Below are 24,000 nucleotides of genomic sequence, written 5' to 3'. Positions count from 1 at the left end.
TTATATGATTAGATAGAAGTAGGTAAAAATAAGTTAATTTCATAATATATTCTAAAGAAGCTTCTTCAAAGCTTCATAGACTCTATTGTGATATAATATGACTAATGAATGAAAAGGAGAAAAAAAAAATATTATAGAAGATCTTATTTTAAAATATTATAGAATAATTTTTTAGAATAAAGATAATAGTCAAAAGATAGTAAAACTTAAGGATACTATTGCTGCCTATTTACAAAATAGGCTTCTACTTACTTTGTAGGACCATAAATAAGGCAAAACAAAGTAGATTGGGAAATAAAATGATATAGCCATGTGTAAAAAGAAGTTAAGAGTAGATTTTAGCAAAGTTTACCTCATGAAGCCAAGAATTGATACTTCGAAAGGACCAGCTGTCAACTTAGGTCGAAATCAGATCCTAAGGCACAAAACCATGCACTTAACGTGACTCTAAGGTTCTTTGGAGATTAAAGAACAAGATTTGAGAGAAAACTTGATAGAGTTTCTATAAGAATTGATTTTGATTGATTTGGATTTTTCAAGACTTTGTAAGAGCTTTACAAAGTCAAGGTTGTTTCGAGTGACTTGGATTTTTGTGAAATAAAATAGGATTGATGTTTTGGGCAATTTTGGGAGTTTTATAGCAGATCTATAGATGCAATTTTGTAGGTTGGTGGATATAGTTGTCTTTGATGTGTATTAAAAATTTAAGATCAATCTAACAATTATATGAAAGTGTGTGAAAGTTTTTGTAGATTGAGGTCTCAAAAATTGGAGTTTGAAAGTCATAAAGTATTTTTAAGATTTTTAGTAATTTGTCTATTGGATTAAAGTGTTTTTTTTTTTTTTTTTTTTTTTTTTTTTGTATGGAGACTGAACTTGATTCCTAACAATTTAAGTGAATTTTGGAAAAAATTCAAGGTTTTAGAAAGGATTTATTGGTATTAGAAGTTCAACATTTAGATTGGAGTAGGAAGCTGGCCAATACTCAAGAAAATTTTAGGATTTTTTTTTTTTTTTTTTTTTTTTTTTCTATTTGGTAAGTGCAATTATCTTCAAATTTTTTGTACTTATTTTTAACTATGAGGTTCAAAGGTTTTTAAATTTTTAAGCAAGATCAACAGTTCAATCAATTGATGTTGAGGTTCTAATTTGTCTTAGGATTGGTTTGAATTTGTCTAGGATTTAGGATTTGTCTACGATTTGGCTTAGGATCTAGGATTTATTTATGGCTTAGGATTTAGGATTTGTTTAGGTTTGTTTAAGACTTAGGTTTTGTCTAAGATTTGGTTTAGGATTTAAGATTTTTCAAAGGTTTGATTTAAGATTTAGGATTTGTCTAGGATTTGGTTTAGGATTTAGAGTTTGTTTAGGGTTTAGGATTTAAGATTTATTTAGGATTTATTTTTAGAATTTTTCTAGAATTTGGTTTTAGAGTTTAGAATTTGTATAGAGATTAGGATTTGTCTAAGATTTGATTTAAGATTTAAGATTTAGAATGTAGTAAAGGTTTGATTTAGGATTTAATTAAGATCTATTATAATTTTAATTAGGATTAAAATAGGATTTTATTAGAATTTATTTAAGATTTATTTAAAATTTCTCTAATACTTCTTTAGGATTTCTTCATGTTTCTTTTGTAATTCCTTTAAAATTTCTTTTGGATTTGATTAAAGCTTGATTAACATTATTAAGGTTTAATTGGAGTTTGTTGAAGATTTTATTAGATTTTTTAGGATCTTTATAGAATAGGTATTAGTTCGTCTTCTAATTTTTTACTAAATCTTTCAAAGTTCTAATTTCTACTCTTAATTCTTTCGTTTCAATTCTGTATTGGTCACCCAATGTCTACTTTTTTTGTTTCAGTAATTCTATTTTTTCTCATTCTATTTTCATCTAACACTTTGCCTTCTCCCATTCCAAAATTGATGTACTATGAATTTGGAATAGGACTTGCCTTTGGCCTTTCACAATACATTGAATGCATTTTTTTTTTTTTTTTTTTTTTTTTTTTTTTTTTTCTTTTTACCAAGTTTCTTGTTTTTTCCCAAATTTATGCTCTAATAACAACTTGGATTCTACATTTTTCTCGGTCATGTGATCTTGTTCCGTCAATTTTTGGCTTTATTCCAATAACTCTTTTCTGCTTGCCTCCAATTACTATCTTAAATTTCCTTCCTCATCCAATTTACTCATCGAGAGTTGCAATTTAAAAATTTGAGCCAATAAAACTTATTTGAGGTTTATTCCTTCTAATATTCTATCCTATGGAAATGCCAAGTAGTTTATGTCCATTGAAACTGGAACTTCAACTGCCACCTCAATTGTCAAATAAATTAGAATATGCCCTGATGTAATCTCTAGTATAACCTCCTGTTCCAACGACTTACTTGATTCTTCAATTTCATGCACCATGACCTCTAGAATAACTATTAGTGCTATTAAACTTTGAACACATTGTTGAGTCATTAGAGAGGATATGGTTTTTTCTTTTATTGGCAGTATTTGACTCAACATATATGCAATCATAGAATGCACATAATTGAAGCAGAGCAACAATGCAAATTTCTCGTCTTTTGCTTAACTCCCATCTTTGCATGGATTCTAGTTGCTACAAAAGGTACCTAATTAAACACCATTCCTTCAAGCATTCCTATCATAGCAAACAATAATTGTTTGGATATGTATGTGGTATGTCGATTCAAGCCTAACCGATTTTGAACAAAACACATCCACTCCATAAGCTCTAGTGTAAGTACCTTTGCTATTTGCCAACTTTGATTCCTCTCAAATGACGACATTCCACCTTTGAAATAGCTTCCTAGTTTGAAATCCCTGGACACTTTAGTACCCACTGCAAGCTCACCAATTAGAAGATGTAGTACCTGTTGCAAGGTACACTCATTGATCATAATAATTCTTCCCTTGACAATACTTGAACCATCCTTTAAGTAATAATTTTCTATATACTCCACCAATTCTACATCAATTAGTGCCAAGTTATTAGACCTTCACAAAAATACATATAACTGCGCATTTCTAAAATCTCTTTACTTTTTTGCATTCCAACAGAATTCCAACTTCATTGGTTTCATATTAGTAAGAATCACTAAGAACTATGTTATAGCAAGAGTTCACTTTGGATAGATAGAGGGTCCCTTCGTGCAATCAAGTTGGATCCAATATGCACAAATTCTTCTTAAATTCTCTTTTGAGTATTTACAAAACTATGTTTATAATAAACCAACAAACTTGAAGTTTGAAAATTCATATCTCAAGATCCAGCCATTCAAATAAGCTCAAACTTTGGAAGTATAGAACTTACATCTTTGATCCTTATCACAAAAAAATTCAGTTATAGATCGGTTAGTAATGGTTTGATATCACCAAAACCAAAGCATATACTTTTGAAAGTCAAAACCTTAGATACATGAGAACAAATTTTGCCATTTCTTTCAAGTTGGAATTTCAAATGATATGAGATTTTAGACATAGGCTCTTTATATCATAAGTGACATGTACACGAAAAATGAGCTTCAAATTCGTCTTGAAGCTCAAATTCTAGCTTGAAGTCCAAACCCTCTATATATCTAATTTCTTCAAAATCCTAGTTTTAATTTGCTAATTTTATTTAGCCATATCTCATTCATTCTAGACTTAATTCTATCAATTCTTGACTTTAAATGATTAACTTAAAGTCTAGTTTTTAATTCAACTCTTTAATTTCTTGCTAGTATCTTAAAGCTCCTAATATGCACGGAATAGTGATAGTACATATCAGATTAGTAGCCTAAGTTTAAAGAAGCATATCTCTCTCATATGAGCTTCAATTCATGCATTTTTTCCACCTAAACTTATGCCAAGAAGCTCTTCTCTCTGAATACTTCCTCCTACTTGCCAAAAATATTCCCCTTCCTTGCTTTCGAGTTTGCCAAAGAAGTCGCAGCTAAGGTCTTCAAAGTCCAAGTCAAAAACTAATAGTTTAAAGTTAAATAAATACGAAATGTAGTCCTCTAAATCAGCACTATTAATGGCAGCCAACTTATGCTATCAAAATTTCTATTTATCCTTTAAAAAAAACTAAATACAACCTCAAATTCAAAATTCTTCTTACATCTATAAATATAACTTTGAATCTACTAAAACCAAAGATTAGAAAGAAAGTAAAAAGAATAAAAGAAGTTTTTAAGGCTAAACCAAACATAAAGTTAAGATTAAAGATAAAATAAAATTTAGAAAAAATTTTAGAAAAAAAAATGAAGAAAAAAGAAAAAAGAATACAAAATTATATAAAAATTAGATTGTTAAGAAAAAAAAAGAACTTAATAAAAGTTTAAAGAAAAGTAAGTCAAGCAAGATTTCTATACATGAATGTTTTTACATCATGACATCTATCCTTCCAAACTTACACATCCTCCAGTATGTGCCACCATTCTACCTTCATCATGTTTGTCTTCTTCATCAATCTCTTTATCTTTTTGGCTTCATTGTTCGTCACATACGTATGTTTCAAAATCTTCAGGTAGGCAATTCACATTTCTTCTTTAAAAAGCTTTTACTCATTTTCTTACTATTGGAATCTGAATAGATATCCCATCTAATTCTTGAAGTGAGTAAGTTCCATTCTCATGTACAATTACAACAACATATGCATCAAACCATCTCTGAGCAAACTTTCTTTGTGTGCTATCTTGGTAGTCCAAAGTATTGTCATAAACCACTACCCAATCACTCTCTAAGATTGGTTTCAAATGTAATCGATGAGTTTGATCAAACATTTTTTTATTTTTCAACCTTATTGCTTTCAACCTCTCTAGTGCCAACCGGTGGTCTTCTGATAGTCTTTTAATTTGTTGGATCCATAGTTCTAGAAGCCTTTTCACGAGATATGCCATCTTTTCAAGATAGAAATAACTATGTAGGCATGGATTCTTTTGCTGGCATAATGGGCTTTTGACCTAACATTAGTTTAAATGGTATGTATCCTATTACCGTACTGTAGATGGTTCTATCGGTCCATAAAGGAGATAGTAATAGCCTTGGTCATTCTCTTGAATTGCCTTTACAAGCTTTAACTAATGCATGTATGATTGGTCATGGCTTCTTTTACTCTTTCCATTTGCCTCTAGATTATATGCAGTGGTTAGTTTTAGCTTCACTCCATATCTTTCAAAAAAGCTTCTAGCTTTAGCAGTATCTAATTTTACTTTGTCAACCTTCATTCTTCCAATACATTTATATCGATTAAAAATATTTTTAAAAATAAATCGACATATTTCACGTATATGTTTAGTTCTTAAAGCTCTGCCTTCAACATAATTTTATAGCTCTTCCTGTGCCAGAACCAAATATTTCATATTCCATAATCCAACTAGTATAGCTACCAAATCAATTATCCATTGGAAGTGAATAGAAAGAGGGTAGGTTGGATGAATTTCATTACAATATTTGATTTTGGATTAGAATTGGCATTCAAGGCACGATCCCACAAAATTTTCTACATCTTTATAAAGATCCTTCTACCAATATTGCTCCTTGATCTTTGCATATATAGCTCAAATTCCTTGGTGCTCAGCCAAATGTGAATCATGGAATTCTTTTAAAACTTGAGCTTTCGTACAAGCATCTCCAACTACTCATAATGGTATTCTATCCTTTATTTTTGGTTTTTCTAAAGAAGCCCATCCCGTAGAAAATATCCATATGAATGTTACTTGATTTCTTTAAAAAACTTATTTGACCTATCTTCCAATTTTCTAAGGGTGCTCAAATAGAGGCCAATGTCTTTCAATTTTCCCTCATATAATTCAGCCTTAAAAAGTAGAGATTCTTCCATTTTCTCACTATTTGATGAAAATACGTAATCCAAATCTTTAATACAACTATCTTCATTGTCTTCTTGAGCAATCATTTCTTATATATCTACATACCTAGTTCTTGATAGCATATCTGCTATTGTATTTTCTTTGTCTTTAATATGAATCAAAATTGGATTTAGAGATCTAATATAGGCTATCTATCTTAGCATGGCAATATCAGGAGTTGAGCAATTAAATATCATACCAAGCAAAAGTAAACAATTAGTCTCTAGTAGTTCAATTGCTCCAATCAAGTAATTTCTTTCTGCTTTCAATATTGTGACTATATCCCACAACTCTCTTTTCACTTATAGATATGCCCTCTAGTGCTCTGTCAAGATTCTTGTGCCAAATTGAATAGTAAATCGATTCCCGCTAGCATCATCCTGTCCAACAACCCAACCTATGGCAATAGGGCTAATATCCACCGTTACTATGATGAGTCTACCACTCTCATAATTCACTTATCTCAGAGCTAGTGGAGATCTTAAAATTTCTTTTAAATCATCTATAGCCTTATTTTGTCCCATGCTCCATATAAACTTTTTTTTTTTTTTTTTCAAAAGTTTATATAAAGATTTGGATTTTTCAAAATCACAAAAGTTGTCGTTGATTTATATATGAGGAAACAAAAAAATTAAATAAAATTAAATGCATAATAAATACATAGAGGCACCTAGATATAATACTAATATATTAAATAGCATATGTACGTATATGTCCTTTTTTTTGTTTTAAAATATTATATGTATACTATTTTTTATATATTTCTAGGGTTTAGGATTTAGAGGGTTTAGGGTTTAGGGTTTAGGGTTACAAGAGTGTCTTAGAGGTTTTTGATCCTACATATCTCTCAATGTATCACAGTTTTTTTCAGTTTGAAATTTTGCCAAACCTTCTATTGTCTCAAAGACGTCTATAAACGTTTTTGTTTCTCAAAAATATGAGTTTCATTTTTCAGGTTTTAGGGTTAAGGGACCCTAATTCGAAATCTGAGTTTTATATTTGTTATCATGTGAGAACTAGGGTTTAGGGTTTAGGGTTTAGGGTTACAAGGATCTCCCCGGTTTTTGGGCATCATTATTTTTGGATTTTGACTTGACCTACCCCCCCCATTTATGGTGTCTAGGATGTCAATGGTATAATTCTTTTCCTATACAAGTTTATAGTTTGGAAGATTTAGCTACTTTGACTTGGAGTTTAGGGTTTTAACTTTTGTCATACAAGGCTTTTTGAAATTTTTGAAAAGTCCATTGGATTTGTTTGAGGGTTGCCAATTATAAATATGTGCTTGAAGTTTTGAAAAGGTGCATATATTTGTAGGTATTAAGTGTTTGACTATTTTGACTTTTGAGTTGACTTTGCATATGAATAGGAATTTTGAAGTTTTCATTTGAGCTACCCCCCTATTTTAAGGGTCTAGGAATCTAGTGATGGTCTTGAAATCCTATACATGTTTTTCAATTTTGAGATATAAGGCGTTTGACTTGATACAATTTTCTGTTGACTTTTTGTGTACTTTGTTTTTTTGAATTTTTGATTTGACCTACCCCCCTATTTGTCATGCTTCTGATTCCAATGGTATGTTTAAAATTTTCAGCAAATTAATAGTTTAGGAGATATGAGATTTTCAAAATAGCAAAATTTGCCTTTCATTAATATATGAAAAAAATATTATAAAAATATGAAATAAATACATAGAGACTTTTGGAAATTATAAATAATATATTGGATAATTTATATAGGTAAATGTATTTTTTTTTTTTGGAAAATATCATATTTATACTATATGTACATATGATTTAACTTTACATTATATGTGTTCTAAGCCTATGTAATGGATTGAACATGATTCCGCCAATTTGCACCATATTCTTGAATGAAGTGGCGAGCTCCTCCAACACGATCTTCATACACTCCATCCTTTTTTCAATATGCACCACTATTGGTCTTCTTTAACATCAAGCCATCTACACGTCTATCTACGATCCTACTATGAACAAACCAATGTTCATTGTGAAGAAATTCAAAGATGAGAAGACGAATACTTGGATCATCTTGCTCGCAACCATCGTAGAGAAATTGCCCCACTTGTATCAATGCTTGTTGACTTGCTTGGGTACTTTTCCACTCTCTTGCTTGTTGAAGTTGTCACTCCATATGCTTGCCACTCCATCCTATTGCTTGTCTAGCAAATGTTAAGGTACTCTTGACTCGAATAGAAGGTGCATATGAATTTCTTCCATGAACAGGTTTAGGGTTTAGGGTTTAGGGTTACAAGGGTGTGCCCGGTTTTTAGGGTTTAGGGTTTAGTGTTTAGGATTACATGGGTGTCCTAGAGGTTTTTCATCCTCAATATCTCTTAATATGTCAGAGCTTTTTCTGTTTTAAGATTTTGCCAAGGCTTAGAATCACCCAAAGACCTCTACAAATGTTTTTGTTTTTCAAAAAAATGTGTTTCGTTTTCTGTAATTTAGGGTTTGAAAACCCTAATTAAGATCTCCAGACCCTGATTAGAGTTCTCACTTGCATATTTTTTCTCATGAAAGAACTGTGTATGGAGTCTAAATGCGTACAGAACACTCCTTACTCAAAGCAATCCTCCATAGATAAGTAGTTCACCTAGTCCAAATCCAGAGAGTCCTTCAGGCTGCTCGCCCCTATGTCTTTGCCCGCTTTCCACCTGCTGCACCACCAGCTCTCCTTCCATCAAGATCATCGTTGCAGAGTCAATATTAGCTCCATCTTCGACTTCTGCAAGACTCCCGCAGGTGACCAAGGTGCCTACCTGTGATGCATCCGTGAGTGTAGCCTTCGAGACTACGCCGCTTACTGCAGTATCGCCTATACTCACATTACAGATTTTGCAAAATCAGACATCGACACGCTCGTTAATCACCCCGCACTCACGCCCATTTCTCAACCGATCCCAACAACGGAGGGCTCAGCGGCAGCGGGTACTGTGCGAGCCCGACCAACATCGATCTAGGCAATGAATTCTACAATACCGCACACCTTGCACTCTAGTGGGCCGACCTCAAGTGCTCCAACGACTGGCTCAGACCGTCATGTTCCAATGGTCCATCGTAAGATAAGTCCTCGTACCTCGACGCTCGATCGTAGCTCCCCAGTGCACTGGCTCGCGACAACCCTTCGTGACGCCTTGTGCTCCGATCTCTTGTTGTCGCTTCCTGTGCCTCGTGTGCCACCGCAGGCATCCACTGCGGCTGCTTTGACGTATGCACCAAAAACCACACTCGACGATGGTAATTCTGCCCATCCTTACACGGCTGCGTCCAACTACCCAGTCAAATGCAGCCAATACTCAAATACTTAAATGCACCTAAACTCGCACGCATCGCCTCTCCGAGAGCTCCCTTTTTCAAAACTCCCTACGCGCTGTCTCCGAGTAGTCGTACTGCCGTGGATTGCAACGCCTAGCTTTCTCGTCCGAGTGGACAATCGGCCCTCCGTCCAATCATGGCTCCTCCCTCTCATACATCGCCTCACCTAGAATTCCAACATCCGGAACTCATTGCACCCGTACATGTCTATCACTGGCCATGCCTCCTCGTCCTCGTTGTTCGATGACAGAAATTTATTGAACGACGCATCGAAAAATGTTTGTAATCCTAGCGACCAGGTTCCTCGGCCCCCAGCAGTGATGTCGATCCCAACTTCAACCCTCGCATGTCCGTTCGACTTGCTCCCTTCCTGCCTCCTCATAAAAGCCCCCTTCACTGCTCCCCGCCTCGATCCGCGACTCCTCGTTTGCCATCGAAAACCCCAAAAACTCACCCTTGACATCGGCGACCTCAACGGACTTCAAAAGAAATTGTTGAATGCGTGCAACCCTAAACCCTACCTCCAAAAGCTGTGGCTCCTCTGGTACACCCCACCCAACGTGTCATCTCAAGGCGCCTCTGCATCGTGCATCGCCGCGGGTAAGAACGAGGTCCACCGTCGAATTGCATGCTGCGCTTGCACATCCTGTGACATAGGCATGTAGTCACCCATCGATTCATACAACGATGGCGACCACCAACTCCCCCTTCCAGCGATGCCAGTCTCCCCGCTCCGCTGCTCATAAATGGTGACTTTTTTCCTCCCCCCACGAAACCCTAAACCTACTGCCTCTCCAAAATTGCCATTGTCTCCTTCGCAAGCCCCTGCTCCTCTTCACTCCATGTCTTTCTCCACCCCCTTCCCTCGGTTACATCTCATTGGCCACACTTCCGTCTCTCCCAACCTCGAACTGCCCTCTGACCGCTCATTCTCCCCGTGCATTGCAAGCAAACCTGAACGATGTGTTCGTTGAGACATGCACCGCACTATCTTGCTCTTCTGTGAAGCCTGAGGCAGCCTTCGATCGGAAGACTAGGCGACCAAGTTTTGGACCAGCACTTAGAAGGGAGAAGGGTAATGAGAGTGGCCTCCAGGGAACGGTGGCAGTATGGAATGGACGGCGCCCTCCATGTGCCTTTCTCCTGTGCGGGCGCATGTGCCCAGTTTTGGGTGTAAACCTGGTCGCGACTAGGACCTCGCAGGTGATATTCACTTCTATGAACCCGCATCTATGAATTCATAATTTTCACAGCATGGTTACCTGCTCGTGTGTTCGGCTCACAGTTTTGTGCTTCGCCTCATGTTTGAGTTGAGATAATTGTCAACTATCTACTTATAATGGTTCGGGTCCTTACGGAAACGGTAGTAGATGAGGGTGTTGGTTTGGGTGAAGGAAGACAAAGAGGTCGCCTCTTGATTATGACTCATGGCACCCAAGGTGGAAACTCTCTCTCAATCAACACACATAGATTCTTTGCGTGGAAATCGTACTATTTTAAATGGAGGTGTAGTGGTGGCATTATTGAACTGGTATTGTTCTTTTGTAGCTGGAACTAAAGTGTATCTCTAAGCGTTTTCAGTCTTGATATTGGAAGTGCAAATGGCATCCAGCAAGTGGGTTATTGCTACAGAAGGGTGATATGGCGAGGGAGTTGTGTTTCACAATTGTATTCACCTCATTCCCCTCCTGTTCACAACTGTCAAAATGGCCAGCTTTACTCAGTCTACGACTATTCATGTGGCCAGTTTTGACGACCCAAGACAAACGCTTTGCAGCAGCCATCCCTTGTCATGACTTGAACCTCCACCGTGACAACGACGAGCGAGATGAACTGCGAAAAAGGAGGACTACTCTCAACTGGGTGTCACACGCATGGTCGACCACTTCTCTCAGACTTCACTTGTGTCTTTTGCTTTTGATACTATAGTTCCAAGCTCCTTCATTAAACCTGATTTTAGCCATATGACCTCATATATTTCTACGTATTCCATCTTCCTCTCCGACTAACTGTAGGGTACTTAGGTTTAAGAATAAAAATCCAGATCATCTCTTGTTTGTAGGATATACTTTGAACCTATAAATTGCCACTGAAAGCTTTTATTTCGAAGACTAAGTTTATAAATTGTGTACCCTAAACCAAGGTATTGATCTATTGTGAGATCATCAGCTTTGAACATCACCATTTGCGACCAAGGTTTAGGAGCTTTGTGCAGCTCATATGGTTATGAGTGGATGGCTTGCAGACTTTGTAGTAATCTGCGTCTTCGATCTTAATGTTATTGTTGTTGTTGAAGCTTAACCGCATTGCTGACCAGGTTGGGCACGACGAGCACCTGTGCTTCCAACATTGAAATGCATATTATAAAACGTACGATAAGGAGGCGTCAGGACCCGGTCTGAGAAAATGTGGAGCAAATATGAAGGACTCACGCTCCGATAGAAATTTCTCAATCCCCCACCCGTCCTTCCACCTTGCTTTGCAATTCACACCCAATTGGGCATTGCAGTGCCAATAGCCATACGCTGCATTCACTCCTCGTCTCATGCCGTCGTGTTCATTGCCATCAACGCCAGCCACCGTCCCTGTCATTACGTTGGCCGATTCCTTTATGCTTGCGAACCTCCTAAAGTTACTTCGTGTCAGGCCCTAGAAAGGAGCAATGGTAGCAAGAAAAGGCGGCCAATTCCAATTGCCGGCTATGCAATTCTAATTGGCAGACATGCATTGAGCTGTTGGCAGCCGATTCCAATTGAACCTGTTCTTTGCAGCCAATTCCAATTGGACCTGCTCTTGGTAGCCGATTCCAATTGAACCTGCTCATGGAAGCCAATTCCAACTGGACCTGCTCTTGGCAGCCGATTCCAATTGAACCTGCTCTTGGCAGCCAATTCCAACTGAACTTGCTCTTGGCAGTCGATTCCAATTGAACCTGCTCTTGGCAGCCAATTCCAACTGGACTTGCTCTTGGCAACCGACTCCAATTGAACCTGCTCTTGGCAGCCAATTCCAACTCGACCTGCTCTTGGCAGCCGACTCCAATTGAACCTGCTCTTGGATGCCAATTCCAACAAGACCTACTCTTGGCACCCGATTCCAATTGAACTTGTTCTTGGCAGACTACTCCAATTAGACTTGTTCTTGGCAGCTTATTCCAATTGAACTTGCTCTTGGCAGTCAATTCCAACAAGACCTACTCTTGGTACCCGATTCCAATTGAACTTACTCTTGGCAGACAATTCCAACTAGTCCTGCTCTTGGCAGCCGATTCCAATTGAACCTGCTCTTGGCAGCCAATTCCAATTGAACTTGCTCTTGGCAGCCAATTCCAACTGCACCTACTCTTGGCAGCCGATTCCAATTGAACCTGCTCTTGGCAGTCAATTCCAACAAGATCTACTCTTGGTACCCGATTCCAATTGAACTTACTCTTGGTAGACAATTCCAACTAGACCTGCTCTTGGCAGCCGATTCCAATTGAACCTGCTCTTGGCAGCCAATTCCAATTAAACTTGCTCTTGGCAGCCAATTCCAACTGGACCTACTCTTGGCAGTCGATTCCAATTGAACTTGCTCTTGGCAGTCAATTCCAACAAGACCTATTCTTGGCACCCGATTCCAATTGAACTTACTCTTGGCAGACAATTCCAACTAGACCTGCTCTTGGCAGCCTATTCTAATTGAACCTGCTCTTGGCAGCCAATTTCTACTCGACCTGCTCTTGGGAGCCGATTCTAATTGAACTTGCTCTTGGCAGCCGATTCCAATTGAACCTGCTCTTGACAACCAATTCCAACTGGACCTGCTCTTGGTAGCCTATACCAATTGAACCTGCTTTGAGTATTATCTGTTGGCATCATTTTCAAATGTTCCAAATGTCATCTATGTGCCGACACCGCTGACATCTGCTTGTGTCCCCTAGCCCCTAAGCTTGCGCCGCTTGCTGTAGCATCCATTGCAACATTCCACGTTACCCTCATGACATCGACTTGCTTGAAAATGACCCCGCATTTACCCCCTTTCCTGAACCGACTCAAGCGATGGCGGAGGCGAGTTCGAGGGAGACAACGGAGGGCTCAATAATACAGCTTATTGCTTATATTTGACTACCGTCGACCTGGGCGATGAATTCTACGATGTCACATACCTTGCACCCGAGTCGGCTAAGCTCGAGTACCTCGATAAGTGGCTCGGATCGTGACCTCTCGATGCTACGTCGTAAGACAAGCTCTCATATCCAAACGCCCCATCATAGCACACCGCTGCTCTAGCTCGCGGCCACCCATCGTAACCTCCTCCGCTTCGACCTCCCGTCGTCACTGCTTGTGCTGTTGCAGGCAGCAACCGGAGCTACTTCAGCGTGTGTGCAAAAAATACACACCCAAACGACGATAATTTTACCCATCTTTACACGGTTGCATCTAGTATCAAGCCGGATGCAGCCAACACTCGAACACTCTGTGCGTGAACTTGCATGCATCGCCTCTCCGAGAACTTTCCTTCCAAAAGTCCAAATATGTCGTCCCCGAGTAGTGGTACCGCCGCGGATCGCAATACTTAGCTCTGTCGCCTGGGTGGACAAACGGGCACTCCGTTCAATCATGGATCCTCCCCCTCGTCCATCGCTTTACCTTGAATTCAAACATCCACAACTGGTCGACCCATATATATCCACCACTAGCTATGCATCCTCGTCCTTGTTGTTCGACGGTAGAAACTTATTGAATAGTGTATGAAAAAGTGTCGGTGACCCCAGTGACAATTTCCCGGCTCCCAGCGATGACGTCGACCTCAAGCTCAACCCTCGAAGGGCCGCTTCACCCGCTCCACTTCACGCTTTTCGCTCCCCGCCTCAATCAACGATTCTTTATCCAGCATCGAAAACCCTGAGAACTCACCCCTCGACACCTGCAAGCTCGACGGGCTTAAAAAGAAATTATTGAATGCGTGCAACTGCACGCTCTTCCTGCCCCTCAAGTTGTGGCTCCTCTGATACATCCCACCCAATGCGCTATCTACAAGCACCTCATCGACAGGACCTCGAGCCTCAGCTTTCCTGACTCACATTTCGAAGGTTACAAATTGTGTCATCTTTTCTTGTGTTCGGTGTGAGAAGCATGCAGCATCTTCCTTCGTTGCATGTCATGCATGCAAGTGGATGCTTTCCGTTTTAAGATTATTTTCCATCTCTATGATATTAGACTAGAAACGTTTTCACCGAGATATGGTTTTCTACAGAGTCGAGTTATGGAAATCAATTGGAGTTCTAGTGGGAGGACTTGATTCTCATGTTGGCGCGACTACATTAGAATAGATTACAGCGGGTGTAATCATAGAATCGTATGGTATGATATCTGTTCAACCTTGATCATTTCATTGAGCCTAGTATATAATCCGTCGACCTCCGCCAATTGGGAACCATACATACACACACACACATACACACACACACACACACACACACATGGAAGCATGTAGAGTTTTAAACACAGGTTGACATGTTATGTAGGTGGTGGAGTAGACAAGAATTGACCTAATAAGGAACATGCAAAGCGATGTAACGTCCCTCTGTCTCAAGCTCCTATTTCAACCTAAAACACAACAAAGGAACACAATCACTCACAGTAGAAAACACACACACACACACACACACACACACAAAAATAAATAAATAAATAAATAAATAAATAAAACAGAAACAAAAAAAACAAAACAAAACAAAAAACAAAAACAATGCAAATCACCCCAAGAATGCCTCAACTTCACTTCGAAAGAAAAAACAGATCAACATAGGGCAGCCGAATTTTGATCCAGCACAGGATCACCTCCAATGCTTAGAGTTCGAGCTTGGAGTCTGGCTCACCTCGCCTTACATCACAACTTCATCTTTGACTGGACTACGTAAACCTGGTTTAGGATTTTAGGTTTTTAGGGATTAGAGGTTTTGCAACACTCGCAAATTGTGAAGCTCAGTTCACAATTGCTTTCATGCCTCCACTCATTCTCAACGCCACAATTCAAGATTACTGGCTACTGCATACCTCAGAATGCAATAGCTTTCATCATTTCATGTGAGCCAAGGGAAGCAGCACCCTTCACAAATAACCGACACATTCTATACAACACAAAACAAAAAAATACAAACAAAGCCAAATACACAAAATGGACCAACAGCCTGAACAAAGCAACAAAATATATAAAACAAATGTGTCATACAAAACTTGAAAACCTAGAAATGAACAAAAAGTCCACATTCTCCATCAACACAAAAATCCCAACAACAACAACAATAACAACATCAACACAAAAAAAAGAAAAGTAAGAAAGAAAGAAAAAAAAAAACTTCTAATACCTTCCGAGAGACCGCAGGCAAAATCTTGCACAAAATACATTTCTAAATAAATCCACATGCATTCGAGGACGGCGAATACATGCGACAGCTCATGAACTTGAGCAGTAAATCCTGTCCTTGTATCCATAACAAGAGCCCATAGATTTGTACAAGAAGCCACACTGCTTATATACAGACCGTCTTCATTACCTTTTTCCACGTGCTCCGTAAGCCGGGAATCAGCTGCATCGTAGTGATACCTGCATGTCGAAACAAATATAGGAATGAAAGTTCAATAAATGGGTCTGTCTGAATCCAGGCTGCTTGCTGAAAGTAAACGCATGTCGTAGAAATTGGAATAGCTGATCGACATCCAGGAGGACAAAGTCAAAATTGACGATACACACATGATCGGGCTCATGCCTAACTGAGCAACATCACACCACATCAATGACGAAAGCTCGCACCGCCTTACCTCTACTTCTTTTGGCCACCGAGCGTTGTAAACGTTGTAATCCATAGAGTTGCGGGCATTCCTAACTGGATCTTTTTCTTAGATTGGTCATTCTCATCTTCTTCAACATCTGATTTGCCTTCTCTTCTGATCAACCTGTATGGAACACTAGAAACAAAAGGCTTTATTAATATGATGATCAAATGAAGAGTAGGTTCAAAAAAAGAATCCTCAGCGTAGGGACAGGAAAAAATAAGTAAAAGAAGGTCATAGAATGCACCTTTTCAACACCGTCTGTGTTTATGGGTCTCACAGTAGGATTAGGACCCAAGATGGAATCGAAGAGTAGAACGAGCTTGCCGTGGTTTGGCTCTTCATCGAACTTCATATTTGCGACCATCTCCAAAACATCTGTTTAAAAATGAAACCGGGCAGAAACAGCACAGCATTTCGGGAGAAGTTGCCATTTTCTTCTTCCACACCAGAAAACCTTTGTTGTCGCCCTATAAAACCAAATATATAGAGCACGTCCAAATAAAAAATAGTGAGAAGGAAGGAAGGAAAGAAGGAAAAATAAATAAATATATATATGTATATATATATATATATATATATATATATATATATATATATATCGCATTGATCACTTCTTCATTAGCTACTAGCTACAAAGTTGATCAGTACCTGATAACCTTGCCAAGGAAGACTATCCTACATAATGAATACCAAAGTATAAGCCAGTGATCCCAAGTCGTCCTTCCTACTCCCAGTCCTTCTCATATGTGCATGCACACTCGCATAGCGAACAGTTCCACTGCATGTACAAAAATTACACAGAATCAAAATATAGCTCAAAAGCAAAACAGTCGCTCCCAACCGCCAAAACAGGAATGGCAACTACAGATCAAGAGAAGGGGGGGGAGGGGGGGGGGGGAGAAGAGCCTCACCGGAACACATCAGGCCTTTGGTCATATTCTACATGCTGACCGGTTGTACCATCCCTCCATCGAGTAGCTGCATATATGGGAGAAAGACGTTAATCTTGGTGTGAAATTGACTTGTGCATGGACGTAGCGGTAATAAACTCATCCAATTCTCAGTCCAGATGCTCTTCATGTAACAATTAACAGATGTAAAAAAAAAAACAGATGTAATGCCAAATTGGAGCAAAAGAGGTTGCTAATGTGTGAACAGAGAATGAATTGCAGCACAACAATACTGAAAACTCACCAAGCCCGAGATGTACATGAAAAAGCTTCTTCTCTTCAGGTGTATTGGGTTGTCGCAGGAGAAAGTTCTCGGGCTTCACGTCTCCATGTGCATACCTGTTCAATCAGAACGAGCTGCCCTAAATACTTGCGCTTGAGCCGAAGAGTTCCAGACATCCCAAAGACTTGGCACGAGCATATCCATGACCTACAGCATGTGAACGAAGTCGAAATCGGATTAAAATAAGTAAATACATACATAAATAAATAAATAAATCATGAGACAAGTTTGAAAAGAAGACGACTACATGAAAACTAAAGGTCTGCTTGGACTATAACAATTCAATAGGTGACTCACCATGACGTAGTAGTCACCTTTTCGACCTTTGTAATATACGCGACCAACACCATGGCTGCCACCAAGAGTGCTGGAGAAAGAACCCGCGTCAACCATGGAGGTTTAGGAGACAAGCCCTAATCACATTTGAATGATGAAAGTAAGAAATGCAGAAAGGTAATTGTGACACTAGTTATCACATCCCAAGAGTGAAATCACAATGGTACAAGCTCGAGACGCACTTGTAAACCTGCCACTTGCAAGGAGGACCATGATTACAGCCCTTACTACTCCGATGCTCGAACTTACTCGAACTTCAACCTGCAACCTGCACAAACGAGTCCAACGTGAGTACAAAAACTTATTACATTAATACCTACAAGACCTCGATGTAATGTGCAGAGCATCTCCCAAACATGCCGCTGCGACTAAGGTTTAGAGCAAAACAAATTGTAAGAAATTGAATACCTCAACGGCCTGTGGACCAGCACGCTCCGTCCCACCGCTCCGTCCCTGTCATTACGTTGGCCGATTCCTTTATGCAATGTACCAGGTTTAGGGACTGCAGCAGTGAATGAAAAACAAGAACCATGAGGAGGCTTAAAACAAACCCCATGTTCATTGAGCCAAAAAGTTGTCAAATCTTCTAATTCCATCCCAAAACAAATTCAATCCTAAACCAGGTTTCAACAATCCATGAAACAATTAAATTGGGAACCATGCACCACACAAACATGGAAACATGTAGAGTTTTGGACAACATTTTACATGTTATGCAGGTGGTGGAGTAGACAAGAGTTGACCTAATAAGAAACATGCAAAGCGATGTAACGTCCCTCTCCTTGAAGCTCCTACTTCAACCTCAAACACAACGAAGGAGCACAATTACTCACTTCAGAAAACAAACAAAACAAAACAAAACAAAACAAAATAAATAAAATAAAATAAAATATCGATTCAAATCGCCCCAAGAATGCCTCAACTTCACTTCGAAAGAAAAATAGATCAACACAGGGCAGCCAAATTTTGATCCAGCACAGGTTCACCTCCAATGCAATCAGGTTTACAAGCTTGGAGTCTGGCTCACCTCGCCTCAACCTTGCCTCACATCACAACTTCGCCTTGCCTTCAATACGTTACTTGGTTACGGTTGTGAGTTTGAACACAATACTTTCACATTCGGGGATCTTCACTACACATGCAACTGGGTGCATTTCACTCCAATACTTTTTCACGTCAGTGTTATAATTATTTAAAATAGAATTTGTCTAGCATCAAAAAACAAAAAAAACAAAGAGTAAATACAAACTTGGTCTATGGAGAGAAAGAATTCAAGAAGTTCGAAGGAATTCAAGAAATTTCAATTCAGAATTTAGAAACTTGTGCCGAACTGGGACTCACGCCGGGACTGAGAGTCATGGGACTAGGGAGACTCGCGCCGGGATCGAGGCTCGCAGGACCGAAACCCACGCCGAGACAGGGACTCGCAGGACTCGTACTCTTACCGGGACCGGGACTCGTAGGACTGAGACTCGCGCTGGGAGTGGAATTCATGCCAAGCCTAGGACTTGTGTCGAAATTGGGACCCACTCCGAGGTTCGCTAACTGGTGTCGCATCCAATCCACACTTCCATTGTGAGGGTGCGAGTCTCGGTTCCACTGCGAGTCCCTGTCCTAGTTCCTTGCTTCGGTGTCTCACTTCCTCTCTCTCCCACCATGCATCATTCGAATTTTCTTCCCTTTCCTTCCGGTGTACAGGGTGAGATTGGGCATCGGGCACTAAATGTTTGTTGCTTGTCTGTCGTTGTGTAGAGGGGAGTGAGAGGGTCGGATTGAGCACATGCACTGAGTGTTTGTTGCTTGTTTGTCGTCGCTTGGACGTGGAGGAACAAACAAAATGCTCAAAATGCTCTGCTAGGAAAATTTGAGTAATTTAGAGTGATAGAGCTTGTCACTAGCAGCACGCCTTGCTTTGTGTAAATTAGGGTTTAAAAGGTCAAATTCATGAGAGTGTATTGGAACAAGAAGTGCTCTCCATAGTGGCAAGATTTCAACAAAGTGAGAAGCAAAATATGAAAGTAGATTGAGTGAATTGGAATTTTTGCTTCTAGGAAGAACCAACGGGTAAGGTCATTGTTAGCCGATGGAATTGGAAAAAAAACAGTTGTAGTTTGAAAACACATTAGAAACAAAGCTGTGAAAAAATCAATAAAATTTATTGTTGGAGTAAAACACAAAGAAGAAAAATAGAGTGAGCACATGAAAAATCAATTCAATATGAAAATTAAAGGAAAATAGCAAATAAAACTTAAAAAGCATCCTAAACTTTGGTGAAGACTTGTTGAATTCTACCCAAATGAACTTGTGAATTTGATGGAGGGTTTTTCTTGGCAACTTTCCAAGAAATTTGGCTTTTCACTAGGCATGTAGAAGTATTGTAAAAAATTGGATGAAGAATGGAAAAAATATGACCTTGGTAAATTTTTGAAAAAAAACTCTCTAAAAGGCTTAGGAAATGCAGTCCTTAAAAATAAAATAAAGATATTCATGCAAACACCAAATATTTTATGGGGGTATTGTTTTTTGTCCATTGTTGTTTAGCACTCTATCACTAAATGGTGAAGCATGCAAATGGCATTTACACAAGCAAGGAAACTGTAAACCATGGCAAAACCAAGATTAAGGAGTGGGCACAACGACCCGACAAGCGAAACAACATGGCAGAGAGGCTTTCTCAGCTCTTGCGGCCGACTCGTGAGGCAGATGCCGACGCTACGGCGTGGGCAAGGAGGAAGAACATCAATCGCAAGGAGCGCGTGTCCCTACTGAACCAACCTCACGCTCAACGCATCTCAATGATATCAACGCTTGCCCTTAGAGCCTCCAACTGCTCCATGGACCGACCACCCAGTGGCTCGACAATGAAGGCCGAACCGACAAATTTGTGATGACTACCGACCTCCCTAAGGACCACGGGGACATCATAGCCCTTGAGAAGACAGACGACGTCACCTTTACACACAAATGCTGGGAACTTGCCGAGGTAGCCTCTTCTAGTTTGAGCGATTCCATGGCCTACAGACAATGACAAGACCAATTCAAGCTGAAGTTGAATTCCATCAAGTCTCTGGCCATCGAGTATATCCGCAACGGAGGAGGACACTTTTGCATCATTGCCATCAATGCACCTCTGCAGTTCTTCACAGAAAATGGAGAACTGGTCTTGCCTCCCAAGCTCGATCAGGAGGCTTTGTGCCAGAGACTCCATTCTTTTCAGAAAAGCCTTGTCTTCGACGGCCGGCCCTTGACCGGATGGGCGAGAGAGGATGAGAAACAGACAAATCATTCCGAAGGCATCTTCGAGTGTAGGCAGTACCACGTTGCCAAGGTCTTCGTCCAATTGCTGACCCATCAACGCTTGATGCATCGCGATTGCTGAATGGTAACCTGCGGGATACCTTTGTCGCTGTGAGACACTCTCAAGGGTCCAAGAAATCAGGTCCAAGTCTAGTACAGCAAGGACCGGCCCGGTATGGGCAATCCTATCGATCTTAATGCATGGGCAGTAGAGACTCGTCCCATCGACCCTCCACTGCTCGACCACTTTATCAAACATGTCCTCGCCTACCGGAGCTTTGCTCAGTGAGGCTATTGAGTATGACTCGCCATTTACGTTGGTAGCTGCGATGGCAGGAAAGTTGGGAGCCCAAGAGGGTAACTCTAGCACAGGGTTCGGACTGTTGTCCGGCGCGACACCAGCGAAAATGAGAAACCAAAGGTCCAAGATGCCTGATTCGGCATCGGCAGGGTAGTATGGGCGCAGCATCGTACAGCATTGCTCCCACAGTCTCAAGAAACTGAGATAGACATCAGAGGCCGGTTTCTTAGGGCTGTAATCCAGCTCGATGTTTAAGCCTGAGATGCCGAGAAGGGCGTAGATGTAGTCCTTGGGATCAGTGGACTCGAGTACTCCAGCCATGTACCACAACAGAAGTACATGTGTCTCAACCTGATTGTAGAACACAACGGCGTCGTCGCTCATACCATTCTTGAGAATACTACGAATTCGAGACTGACGTCGTTTGAGATCACTGATCATGTCTCGGGCTTTCTCAATGGCTAAGATGCTCTCGAACAAGCTGCGACGGTTTTGGAGGAACGCCCAGGTGCTAGCACCGACATGCTCAGGCGGAGATTTACGGCCGAGGATGGCCGACTCATGCCATTGCTGTACTATTCGGAGAGATTCGGAGTCCAAGGCTTTTGACCCGCTGATCAGGAGCAGGGATCTCGCCAGATAAACTTCTTGAAATATCCACACCCGGCTCCAGTACGAGACGTGCATCAAACTGTGTATGCTTTCCCACGGGCCTCTCGGATCTCCTGCATACCCGTGACAAAGCCCTGGATGTCTTTCCAGCCATTTGAGGTCATCTGAAGAGTCCTCATGCAAGAGAGCCAGCTCATCGTAGATCAGCTGCAGAGCCTCAAAGGCGCCATCGGTGGGCTCGCCTGACTTGCCCAGCCAAGACAAAACCTGCTCGGCTCCGGAGTAGATCTCTTTCATCAGCGGCACCTGGAAGTTCTTCTCTGTGACATCTTCCTGGTTGATGCAGACAGCGTCTGCCCAAAGCCTCCTCGACTCCAATGGTCTGTCCAAGCCTTTTGATGTCCAAAGACGATGAACGTCTCTGACAGCGTCCACAAAATTTTGCGTCACAGAGATAGCTGCTCCATCGGCCCTGATGTCCACCCAGACAGGAGGATATCCCCACACATAGGAGAGCGCACTGAACACCGGTTCGTCAACGAGTGAGGCCACATGGAGCTTCAACGTGACATCAGGGTCCGCTGAAACGATCTCCAGCAGCCTGATTTCCTTCCGCGTTCGGTCAAGAGAGGTGTAGATGGTGCTCGATGATTCTGGCTGGCTCGTCATCTGGGCCGTACACGGACATAGCTGCAATCTGCCGCCGCCGTGCCTTTCTCGAGCACTTCGCCTGCTGCGCCGACGAGAGACATCCAGATGAGTTAGATGATTCTCAGTTCAGAGTCGTCGGCGTCGACAAGGAGCCTTGGAAAGATGAAGAGGGCAGATCTCACTGCAGTCGCGTCTGCTGATATGTCTTCGCCTTTGAATTTGCGGACACACTAAAACAGGCCAGCTTAAACTTCACGCACGACATACTGGGTGCATGTCGGATGCCCGCCACTCCCTGAAATAACAATATAGCAGACTCACGTTATGATACATTGCACACTTAGCAGTCGGTTGCACGTCTGGCACTTTTTACTGTTTTCTACAAACTGCTTGCTCGTCCAATATAATACACGCCGCACCAAACATGACAGCACATTACTCCAATTCATTTCAGAGTCTGTTTCATTCAATGACTGCATGATTCTATTAGCCACAGAGAGACTCCCAGATACCATTGACAGCGGACTGCGCTGAAGACAAAACCAATTAATCGAAACAGATTGCATGCACAATCACAGCTGCTGCTTCTTCAAGAGTAAAGGGCAGGCTGCACTGCAGTCACATTCCGAGGCACAGATGGAACCTAGTTACGGAAGAAGTATCTCGTCCTCCATTTCTGCCACAGCCAACACCACCAGCCTACTTCATAAACTCCACATACCAGCTATGGCTCCGGCACTAACCCACCTACTCCCAAGACATGCTGCGAGCATAAACAAACAAGCTTCTAAAAAGCTCATGTAGTATTGCGCAGTCTAACAAGAGCTACATCGAGGAGGCCTATATAGTCCAACCCACCGAGCAGACCTCCCCACACAGTGGACCATGCACAACCTAATGCCCATCCCATCCAACCCTAAACAAACTCTCCTCCCCCCCAACCCCCCTTAAGTCCCGAATACCGACTAAGCATTAGAAAAATGATTGATCATTTTCTCTGCCCTCAAGCGTCAGGCCCCCAAAACCCCACAACATCCACATCCACTCTGACAGCTCACTCATGGTCCGACTACCACCTCAGACGAAGCCGGCTGTAAAGCTTTCACCGCTACAAACAACCCCACCTCCATAACATAACATATTCCAAAATCCAGCAGACACCACCCACTCCCACTGTCAGCCTGCTCAACATGGAACAACTACACATCTCAGAAGATAGGGCAACTGTGCTTACGATTACCGCAACAGCCACTGCCTCCGCCCTCATGAGCAGCACATATCTGACGTAGACCTCCCCTTCGAAATCCACCTACGTATGACAAATTCTTCTACAAAAACTCACCACCACTACAACCGACGGCTAGATCTCGGAACCCGCTCCACAGATTCAAACGAGCAGAAAGAGACCCCAGATGGACATCGTGGGACCCCGCACCGGACATCGAGAGCAAGATCCAAAGCCATCTGTGGTGGTGACTGCGTGCAAATGGATCCCGAATCAATCCTCAGTCGTCAACTGCAACCACTGCCCTAAACTGGGCACCTGAGGA

At 41.0% G+C, this 24,000-nt stretch overlaps 1 protein-coding gene and 1 pseudogene across 9 annotated transcripts in view; both read right to left on the bottom strand.

The window, feature by feature from the left end:
• Positions 1–13,996: 13,996 nt before the first annotated feature.
• LOC112291398 (casein kinase 1-like protein HD16) lies at positions 13,997–19,146 on the bottom strand (annotated as a pseudogene).
• A 1,034-nt stretch (positions 19,147–20,180) lies between these two features.
• LOC112291494 (heterokaryon incompatibility protein 6-like) overlaps positions 20,181–24,000 on the bottom strand; it is a 4,019-nt gene continuing 199 nt past the window's right edge. The window contains exons 1-3 of one of the 9 annotated variants that reach the window (XM_024538985.3): positions 23,685–24,000; positions 22,963–23,126; positions 20,181–22,745 (exon numbers count right to left, since the gene is read on the bottom strand). The exon at positions 23,685–24,000 is cut by the window's right edge and continues 176 nt beyond it. In XM_024538985.3, the coding sequence (XP_024394753.1) occupies positions 20,372–22,468 (2,097 nt within the window). In that variant the 5' untranslated portion in view covers positions 22,469–22,745; positions 22,963–23,126; positions 23,685–24,000 and the 3' untranslated portion in view covers positions 20,181–20,371. The other 8 variants (XM_024538987.3, XM_024538991.3, XM_024538990.3 and 5 more) reach the window with 8 other exon arrangements.

Source organism: Physcomitrium patens, chromosome 14, assembly GCF_059467195.1.
Source record: "Physcomitrium patens ecotype Gransden chromosome 14, ASM5946719v1, whole genome shotgun sequence".
Taxonomy (NCBI): Eukaryota; Viridiplantae; Streptophyta; class Bryopsida; order Funariales; family Funariaceae; genus Physcomitrium; species Physcomitrium patens.
This window is presented reverse-complemented; position numbering and strand designations above follow the sequence as displayed.